This window comes from Macadamia integrifolia, chromosome 7, assembly GCF_013358625.1.
Source record: "Macadamia integrifolia cultivar HAES 741 chromosome 7, SCU_Mint_v3, whole genome shotgun sequence".
NCBI lineage: Eukaryota > Viridiplantae > Streptophyta > Magnoliopsida > Proteales > Proteaceae > Macadamia > Macadamia integrifolia.
In genome coordinates, this window is record NC_056563.1 from 22,635,482 (window position 1) to 22,646,756 (window position 11,275).

Sequence of the window (11,275 nt, forward strand, 5' to 3'; positions counted from 1 at the left end):
GTTAGAAGACACAATCAAATGAACCAAATCAAAACGAAAGGTTTCCTCACCCTTTAGAGTAAGCATAGTCCCATCAACTTGCAGCATCAAGAAGACATAATTTCCATCGTGCAAAGCACCATTAAAAAATGGAAAACAATAAAAAAGGAATCGCTTTTTACGATTAAGAAAACGACCGAGAACTCAGATAAGAACTCGGAATAATCAAAGCTCCAACAATTCTAGGCCAGTAGTCAGCCTGGATTCGAGTCTGAGGGTTCAAATCAAAGCTCCAAGGACCTGTTTCTTTGTGCGAGTTCACGAATCCAGTCGAAATGGAAATAATGATTGGGAGCACCAACAGACATCGCCTCATGTGAATTTATCGAATATATAGGTGTTTTTGGTATAATGGTTAAAACAAAAGTTTTTTAATTATAATGGTATAATGATCATTTTAACTTTACACTTAACATTGATTAACGGTAGAGGATCTAAAAATAATTTGGTGAAATAAAATGAGTGATCTTATCATTATGGCATTCTTCGGAGGATGGCACAATAAATTTCCTTAAGAATAATTTAATTCCACCTCTCTTCCCTGCAATCATGTGCATGTGGCTGTTGACAATGTTAGGCTCTCATTGCCCACTTAGATATTAGGAGCGGAGGAAGTTAAGGAGTTGAGCAATAAGGATAGATATGATAAAAATACATTCTCACAATTTTTCTTTTTTGGAAGGCACATTCTCACAATTCAGTGGAGACACAATAATGGCATTTACGAAAAAGAGCGCAGGCTTCTGTCTGGCGGCATTCATTATATAGATGTGGAGAATGGGAAAGAGGACCAGTAACAGGAGGAAAAGCCCATCACCCATCATGAACAGAGAGGGTATATGCGTCATTTAACAAGAACAGTCACAGTCACAGGAGGATTAAGATCATATCATGAGGGTTAAGCGGGGTAATTTGGGATTTAATAATTATTATTATGATTAAATACAAGTGGGATTAGGATGGGATCATTAAAATGAGGGAAGCTGTCGAGTGATGATTAGTGTCCCCACAGGTGCGTGCTAGCTGTCCCACGTGTTCCCCCCTTAATAATGGATCAGCTTCGCTATCCGACAACCTTATCTCCACCAGACCCAGGCCCAGGCCCAGGCCCAGGCCCCCACTTCTTCCTTCTTCCTCCCATAGAGTTGCAACGTACGAGGCTCATCTCGCATGTGATTCCCACGTGACCATGGCCCTTCTTCACACTCTCCTTCATTAATCTTCATTCTCTTTATTTACGAAATTATCCTTATGCTGCCTCTCAAAATACACCACCCATCGCAATCACCACCATCAATCATACAATCTGCCTACCCTAAGATATCTAAACTACCCTTTAAGGGTAGTGAATTAACTTTTTTACCCTTTAAGGTTCTATACATGTTATCTTCCATTCTGGCTCTCTCTCTTGTTTATCTGTTTATTTAATCGGTTTAAATTTTTTCATTTTTTAAACCAAAAACTGAACTATTTAATTAACTAAACGGTCTCATTTTTTAAATTAAAATCAAACCATTTATTAAGCAATTTCATAATTCCATCGTAAACGAATTGGTTCAATTTCAAAAAACGATTTCGATTCTATTTTAACACTCTTAATCTCAAGGGATGCTTGATGTGGGATTGATGAAAATGGTTGAATTTTTTATGCAATAACACTATGCAAAAGCTATTAGAGGCAAAATTTGTGGCCCCTATTTATCCTACCATATGATAGTTTTGAAGACCTGATATAGAGTGATACAAGGGCCTTGAATTATTTGGACAAGATTGAGGGCTCATTTGATAACGTTTCAAGAAACAGAACAAAAAGCGTTTGATAAAATTGTTTCGTTTCACTAGTTTTCAAAAATATAAATTGAAATTTCTATCTATTTATGGTTCAATAAGTGACCCAAGCGAAACAAGTAGACTTGTTTCGCCGTTTATGAAAATAACTCGTGACCATTCTTTCGCTGATTACTATCAACTTCCAGAAACATGACTTATCAAATACCTTCAATTCTATTTCTGTTTCTAAAAATGAAAATTTATGTTTCTATCGTTTCTTGAAACATGGTTAGCAGAAACATTATCAAATGGGCCTTAAGTACATATGTATACATGTATGTGCATGTACATGTATGCACTAAATATATTTATAGTGTAGTAATGTTCCTAAGGTTTCCATTAATGAAAATAAATCCTACACGCATATGTTCACCTAGACGTACATGTGAAGATTCAAAACCTATCCCTTTAACTCCCATGTATACCCTTCTTCAACCTTAAATGATAGTAAGTGGGACAAAATGTTGAAATCATCATTATTGTTCCTACCAAACAAAGCTTACTTGTATTTAAGATAGTGATACTCAAATGGGGTTATTTTGGTAACTTGGATACCCCCACTTGTTCTAACCCAAAAAAAAAAAAAAGAAAAAGCCACTTGCGTATTGTATAAAATTTCATCCATGTGGAGCCTACGAGGAAACCCAGAAGGACAGAGTCTACGACAGCGAGGCGAACGTGTGATCTCGGAACCCGTACGTGTGCACATGGCAGTCAAAGTTCCCCCTGACCTTTTTTCTGCTGGATCTGGTCAATGGTCAGAACTCTAGTGCGGGCCCCCCGTAACTAAATCATTTTGGTCACCATTTCTTTAATCAACAAAACTATGCTTCTTTCTCTTCTCTCGCCTTCTTTTCCGGTGGAAGTCGGTGAACCAAATCATTCCCCCTGCCTAGTCAGCCAGCACCAACTGGTCTCCCTATAGTCATGTGGTCCCCACATACATGCTCCCCCCCAACCGTCCGATCAAAGCTTTTGTACTACACATATTCTAGGTTCCAAAGTTGGCAAGTGGGCCCCACACAAAAAACCTTAGCCACGTGATGGGATGCTTATGTGCACGTGCGGGGTAGGATACGGAGATTTTTAGAGTTATTTTATCTTTTATAAGATTACATTTTTAACCATTTACGCTTTCAATCAAGACAGTACCCTGGGTACTTGGGCTTAATTAATAATAGACTAATGAGAAAGGGAGAGAGTATGATGGGAAGGAAAGGGAAGGTGTTAGTGTACTTTCTTGGAAGGCATGTTTGGTTGATTTGGTTCTTATATTATAATGCAATATTATTAATGATATCCCCCATGATATAATTGGGAATGATGAGCAGAAGCACATGAGGGTTTAATGGTATTATAATATATGCCAAACTGTCTCTTATCTAATCATTTCCTAAGCTTGTTTATAATCTAAGCTATAATGATGATGATAATATCCACATTGGTTAGGATTGATTCTTAATAAATATTGATACGAGGGAAATTCCCTTTATTATTTGATGGGGCCCACATCTAGCAATCAACTAAGGGATCTATAATTTAACAGATTCCTATTTGATTGTTTCTGTCGGGTAGGGTTCTGGCTTTACTAGGTTTATTAATAATTCTTGGTGAATGAATTTTGGAACCTATTGTGAACCCACATGTAACAGTAGTAGTAATAAGTAGTGTAACAATTAATAAGTGATCCTTTTGGCGCCTCATTGTTTCCTTTTTCATTTAAATTATGGAATATTCTCTTGGTTCAGTTTGATTTTATTTTCAGGTTGAAACCATTGATTTGAAGTGAATTGAATAAATTTAATTTAATTTTTAAAAATTTTAATTAATTTAAGTGATAAAAATTTTAAACAATAGTTTGGTGAATTTATAATCTTTAAATATATATATATATATAGTTTTTTTTTTTTCGGTCTGTGAAGATTTAAAATGTTAGCTCAAACACCTAAAATAGCGACAAATTGTGTCAAAACCGAATAATGAACTGATTATGAAATCGTATGAAAACTGAACCATGTTAGTGTTCTAAATTTTCATCAATTTTGGTTCAATTGCTGTATCTTGAACTGAACCAAAATTGAACCACAACCAAACCAAAATCCAAACCAATCTGACTAACACCCTTACCCACAAATGCCGTTGGTGTGTGCTTTCTTAACTATCTAAAATATTGGAATAAGATTGTATTACTTACTTTTAAACCATAAAAATATAAATGCTCTTTTGTAGGGATTTGTTTGGTTTTTCTATTTAATTTTTACCCCATTTTTTTCTGAAAAAAAAAGAGAAATTAATGTAACTTTATGTTAAGACAAGCTTTATATATATATATATATATATATATAAAGGGCAACTAAGATAAAGAAATGATAAGATATTTATACATTCACACTTAAGAAATATAAGAAAATCTCAATGAGAGACATGCACATGCAAACGCACACGTACACTCACATACACAGATACACACATATCCAAATGTAAAGTGGTAATAAAATATGGCAAAAGCTTTGATCAGAGTAGTATCATGGGAGCAAATATATGGGATTGATACATGTCTTGGTACTTAATGAGGTGTAAATATGAAGCTTCCATCCTTCTTCCTCTCAACAAAACCCATTAATTAAGAAGTCATAATTAACATGTAAGAAGTAGGAATTAACTTAATTTTAGACTACTTGCAAATATCTCCTCGATCCATTCAATATTACAAATGTAGTGATACGGATACCCATGTGCAGTGCATGCTTATAAGGCTGGATATAAAATCATTGGTTGGAAATATTAATCTTCACTAAATTAGCTAGTTGTAGCCATGTGATGTTTGCTTGATGGGTTTTTATCTAAAACTTACAAATGCTTATTATAATTTTTGAATTTTAATAACTAAAAGAGATGGATGATCAAATTTAACTTCAATACTAAACTTTAGAAATTTACTTTGTTTGGGTAGTTTTGCATTGTGTACCCACATTTGGTTACAATAAGATTGTCACTATAATACTAAAATTTTGACCAAATCAAATTTGAATCAAATAACTGAATCAAATTAAATGGAATGACTAAAATCGAATTTAAATTAGATAAAAATATGGATAATTCATATTTGGATGGAGAGAGATCATTGTAGATGGACTTCCATAACTCACTCATTTGACATGATTTGGAAAGTTATCTACTTTGATATCAACTCCAAGTTGAGATCCCTCAATCATCGCACTATCTACAATATCCCAAGAAACAAGCTCATTGTTGTCTCCTATGGCCTTCCTACTTCCACTATTTCTCCCGCCGCTCTTCCCTAAGATAGTTTTGTTTTGTGCTGACCTCTTGTGGCGTTGTGCAAAGACTTATCTGTTTGTTAGTGTTAGTTGTATTTTTTTCGATGGGCATGTCGGAGATTGCTCCCCCTCCCCTCATTCTCTCCCTTGTATATTCTTCTCTTTGACAATGAAATTATTTAGTCAATTTAAAACAAAGTAATATATGGATAGCCAAAACCGAAAAAATAGTCATTATTGGTTTGAAAAATTGGAGCCATAATATTCCGTATATGCCTATTACATCATGAATCAAACGAAACAGACCGTTTAGATGGAATTGAACCGATTAAAACCCTTATTGAAACTATCATGGAGAATATCTATTTAGATAAAATAGTTGTTTCTTAACCAGAAAAATTGGAATTCCCTATATGGGACCATTTCCAAAATAATGGAACTTTCTTTAATGGTGACAGTCCTTGTTAGGGTACTCTAGAGTTGTAACAAAAGGTTAGACAAACTTGTACGAAATTGTATGGCCTAGCTACAACTACAAGTGTGAAGGAAAAGATAAAGGCATATGATATGCCCCTCACTAAGTTCCAAGAAAATATTTGGATTGAAAGATCCATTAGATTTCTTGGAGTGAATATGGTTACAGTTTTAGATGAGACAATGGAAAAAGATAAAAAGAAGCAGATGACCTTTAATAATTAGTTAGGTAACATAGTACTACTTGCCTAAATAGGACATACCTTAAGGAATTTCCCATGGATAGGCAAATACTTCGGAAGATTAAAAAAAAAAAAAAAAAAATATATATATATATATATATATTTACGAGCAAACCCTGAATGCGTATTTACGAGCAATCAAAACATCATTCCAAGTTTTCTTAACAATACTTACACACTCGAGATATTTCATAAATTGTTGAACATCATAAAGCAAACTAAAAATATCCCATGACCACCCTTTCGCACTCTGTTACATGAGCTAGTCAATTACATCTTGACAGTCTTCTCATACTATCATGCGCACCCACTCCTACTCTTTTGTTCCTTGCAGTCCCTAGTAAGCTCCTTGCAGCGCTTCTTGCAAACTCCCTACAAAGTCGTAATTTATATATGTTGCAATAAAATGTGATACATATCTCATCAGATTTGGATATAAAGGTCTATTATGAAGGAATAAGTAAATCACAAAGATTGAATGCTTGGCATTGATCTTTGTCCAGTAGGTCCTGTTGCTAGATTTCTTGTAGAGAAATTACAAGATAAAAAGATATGTCAATTAGTCTCTATTTCATAATTACAAAAAGCAAGAATAAGGGTCCAAGTTCACATGAAGACCGGTCCAATAACACTTCTTGTAATAGTGGCTGGTGTGTCCTTACTACTCTATCAAAGATGTCAATAGGCCCCATCTCACAATGTAGTAAGAGAGCACAACCCAATGCTAAAAGTTCTCTTTGGATCCCAGATCCTCTCAAACACATTCGAATCTAGGAATGACCCTACGTGCTATATTTAAATGTCCGAAATGTATCAAAGGGTATTTGAAATTTGGGTAAGAGAACGCTAACTCCTGGCACAGGTACACTCCAGTGAGATCGACCATAGGAGAGAAATCTCTTTACCGATGTGAGGTGTGGAAAAGCATATTTAGGGCAAACCATGTTGGCCTGTAGTTGAACTCATGGTCCACTATGTGTCTAACTTTTTTTTTTTTCCCTTCAAACCCATCTTATATGTTAAAGTGCTCACAATACCCTTATCTGCTATCTAATAAAAAGGGGAGAGGGTTGGCATGCCATCAAAGGGTCAGATTTCATCGGTGAAGAGATTCTCTACACGTAAAGCCTTCTACATTTTAATGGATTAAGAGAAGCTGGGTGTGTTTATAATCACATCCAACTCCACCACAAACCTCCCCTCAATACATAGGTCCTACATTTGAAGAAATAGGACCATTTGGAACACAATGTCCCTGGTGTTAGGTGGAACCCTAAGATAATTATTATGTGATCACTGACGTATTGTGGGACTTTAACCATAATTTATTATGTGACCACAAGATCCCTGCTGTTAGGCAGGACCTTAATGACAATTATTATTTGAGAACAAGATCTATGGTGTGTTAGGTGGGATCTTAAACGATAATTCACAGTGCTTTTTACCTGCATTATCAAAAATCTCACTTTTTTATATATTTTTAAGCTCCGATGAGAAAAAACATCATCACAATGTGTGAAATGTAGATGATATAAAAAACTAAGCACCAAAGCCCCGTAGACTTACATGGACATGAGAGTATCAGTCAAAATTTTCCTTTGGAAACTACATAATCTATAGTTCTATACAACTCGACTCAGCCTTATCCCAACGAATAATCTATACAACTATATATTTACAACAAATTTATATATTTATAAAAAAAAATAATAATAATAATCTTCAGGTGCCATTATCTTCTGGACTTCCACTCCATAATTGCAGAAAGAAGAGAATAGTTTGGCAAAAGATTCTTATTGGGTAAAGGTAAATTAGTCATTGGTGAGTTATCATTATCTTTGAGCCATTTCTCAATCGCTTTGCGCTCATACGTGTAGCCGTCTGCTGCAACACAGGGATCAACGATTATCTCCTGTAAGATAACAATCAGTTCCCATGTTAAAATTCCAATCCAGTGCAGCATAATAGCAAGGAGAAGATGATAAAAGCAAACAAATTTAAGTATCTGTATGAGGTGTACTTGAAGTATTGGGCAGATGAAGTGTTGCGGAGGGAATGATCTGACAGTGGGTGCCAAATCTCTGGCCTTATCGGCAATTGCTTTCAATTTCTCCAAAACTGGAAGGACTTGCGTCTTCAAATCAGGTCTGTCATGACGTCGTAGTTCTGCACAGTGCAATCCCAACACAGCCAATTCCTGTGTTTCTTTGATTGGCCACTCCCCAGCCTCCAAATCCAAAATATCCATCAAATGGCCATCTTCTATAGCCTTTTCCACTATGCGGGTCAGTGCAATTGCAGGTTTTGCAGTTAGCAACTGCAAGATCACCATGCCAAACGCATAAATGTCGGACTTGGGTGAGATCATTCCACTCCGTTGGTACTCAGGATCTATGTAGCAAAGAGTCCCAACAAGGCCCGAATCCCTGTACATGGTAGCTACAGAAGAAGGGTCTGAAGGAAGCAACATGGAAAGGCCTACATCACCTATCTTGCTGACAAAGTTATGATCAAGCAAGATGTTTGCTGGTTTCAGATCACAATGGATGATTGGTTTTGGTTTTGAATTGTGTAGGAAAATCAATGCAGAGGCTACTTCCCAAGCTATTCGGTACCGATCGAACCATGGGATGGGGGGTGCATTATTTTTCCCAAGCAACTTCTCATCCAGGCTCCCATTCTCCATGTACTCATAAACTAGGCAGCCATGATCAGGACAGGCTCCAAGAAGAAGAAGCAAATGTGGATGATGGATTTTGCTCAAGATTTCAACCTGGAAGCATTGAACAAAACATACATGAATGTTTTCTCAAAAAAGATCAGATGAAACATTGATTTCTCAGTGCAGAATAAAGTTAAAAAGGCTTTAAAGCTCACATATTTACTAAATCTTCAAAAACCTAAACAATTTTGACATGCATGAATCCCTTTCGATAACAAATCCTCTGATGTTCTGTCTTGCAACTATGAATTTATAATTTGAATCATATCATGAAACTTATGATTGTTGAGTTGCAAAATTTTCAAGAGTCCCTTTTTTAAGGGATTTTTTATTCAATAGTAGCGCCTCGCTCCAGAGTGCAACACGCTAAGGCTCACACTTCTGTTTTCTGGTAACGAGAATCTCTATTTAACTCATTCTGGGGTAGGTGAAATCAATAAGAAAAGCAAACTGAGTTCCTGAGCACAAATGGAGAAGGTGGTGAAAAAAAAAGAAATTAATCCAATGTAGCTTTACATTTGGCTTCAATATGTTCAGTAAAATAGTAAAACAGTACTTTAAGGAATTAATAAACCTCATCTAACACCATTCCCATATTCTTGTCAACATTTTAGAGCGTGTCCACAGTATGGTAGAACCATGTGAACTTGTGATTGTCATACTTAATAATGGTGATTTATGAGTGCCACCTCATTTTCTCACATAGACTTCACTTTATGAAAGAATACATTGATTGCTTCTAAATTATTATCTGTAAATTTTCTTTCCAAAATGAATTTTGAAAATTTCGATTTTCTAGTTTAGATACTTGGGGATGGGGATTCAATTCATATACCTTTTAGTTCCTGAACCAGTTTTAGAATCATATTACAATGGATTCAAATCTGATCTGTATCTTTCACCCCTCACAGTGTTACAACTCTAGTTGTCTGTTAAGCATTGAAGCATTGAATGTTCATTTAAACTTGGAAGACCAAAGGGTCTGCATGCAACTCAAACAGCCATAAGGGTGTGACTTGTGATACATAAAGGCCCCATGAATGACCATAGGCTGATATTCATATAGGTGAAGAGAATAGATCAATTCAGAGAGAAAATGATTCAGAGTTTTCGGATGAAAAAGAATTTCATTACCTCCTGTTGGAATTGCTTGGTCCACCGACTCTCTTTAGAGTGAAGGACTTTAACAGCTGAGGTTGTATAATTCAAACAACACTTGTAAACTGCACCATATGCTCCCATTCCAATCTTAAGATCATCAGAGAATGATGAGGTCGCCGATACAATTTCTTCCCATGTGAAAATCTCATATGGGTGATCAGGGTTTGTAAGGGCTTTCTCAAGCTTTTCTCTCTCTTTGGCAACCTGGTCGGCTTTAATCTCGACTTGCTTCTTTTCTAAAGCTTCTCTTTCGGCACATTCTTTTATGTACTCAGCTTCCTTCCTCGCTGCTTCATGTTTCTCTTTCTCTTGTCTTGCCAGTTCTCTAGCTTCCTCCTCCTTGGAGGTGACCTCCTTGACCTTAACTGCTTCTTCCTTCCGGCGTTCACTTAGATCATTTAGCTGATACAGATCATAAGCATAAGCATGATTACACATAAGACTCACGACTGATTCTTGCTCTTCCTCTATAAAAAATAACTCTAATAGATTCGAACGAACTTGTCCGTTCTTTCACTGTAGGGACCTGAGCTTACCTTCCGAGAAGCATCGACTTTCTCTTGTTGAGCCATTGCATACATTCCTTGGACATGTCTGAGTTCAATTCTCAGCTTTTCTAACTCAAAGTTAATATCAACCTGCATATAGAGAAGAAGTTGTTAGATTAAAATTAGGAATGCAAGAAGAAGAAGCAGAAGACGGCCAGATAGTAATGATTATCCCATTAATCAGTTTCATACACCAGTCTTGAACTTTTCTCATCTTAATGTCTATTCACTGATGAATATTATTGCACTGAATTTTATACATAAAAAAAAAAAAAAAAAAAAAGAATCAAATTACCTGCCCTCCTAATGAACCAGAATCCGTCAGAGATTCTGAAGTGGAAGCACGAGTAGATACACATGATCCATAATCTGTCCGAAAGCTTTCATAACTAGAAAATCTACTTCCATCATTTTGGATATCTGCATCACCGGAATATGAACTCATAATGTCCTCCACATCATTGATATCCACAGATGGACCTCTAGAATGGTTTTGAGTTGATCCTGTACAAAGTAGGATCTGGTTAATAGTTGAAAAGGCTAGAAACCATTGTGTTAATCTAGAAAAGGAAGACAGGAATGAGAGTATGGAACTGCTGAGAGTGGATCTTCCCATGCCAAATATCAAAAGAGCAGAGAAACACTAAAGCAAGTTTGCAGCACTGCATTAAATCAATTTACGTAAATTGCCATATTTTTTTTTTTGGATAAAATATTGCCATCCTTTTCCAACTTGGTAACAAACTCAGCATTCTTAAACCCAACCCAAATTAAACAAGTTCTCTATAATTCTAAACATAATTCATATTTCAGAAGGCACCAGAGGGGACATTTCTTCATATCTGAATAAAGACTCCTCACTATAACTTTGAAGCATAGCCAAGAGATTGTTAATCCTGTATTTACCACCAAGAATATTTTTGAAATCTCTCATACAGTAACTAGGATGATTATTTTTTTTTTTTTGGGGGGGGGGGG

The 11,275-nt window shown here is 35.9% G+C and overlaps 1 protein-coding gene across 1 annotated transcript in view; it reads right to left on the reverse strand.

Annotated features, from left to right (window-relative positions):
- Positions 1-7,316: 7,316 nt before the first annotated feature.
- Positions 7,317-11,275, reverse strand: part of LOC122083623 (U-box domain-containing protein 35-like) — an 8,781-nt gene continuing 4,822 nt past the window's right edge. The window contains exons 5-9 of the mRNA XM_042651489.1: positions 10,593-10,801; positions 10,286-10,387; positions 9,723-10,151; positions 7,887-8,639; positions 7,317-7,778 (exon numbers count right to left, since the gene is read on the reverse strand). Of these exons, the coding sequence (XP_042507423.1) occupies positions 7,599-7,778; positions 7,887-8,639; positions 9,723-10,151; positions 10,286-10,387; positions 10,593-10,801 (1,673 nt within the window). The 3' untranslated portion in view covers positions 7,317-7,598. The remainder of the gene's footprint in view (positions 7,779-7,886; positions 8,640-9,722; positions 10,152-10,285; positions 10,388-10,592; positions 10,802-11,275) is intronic.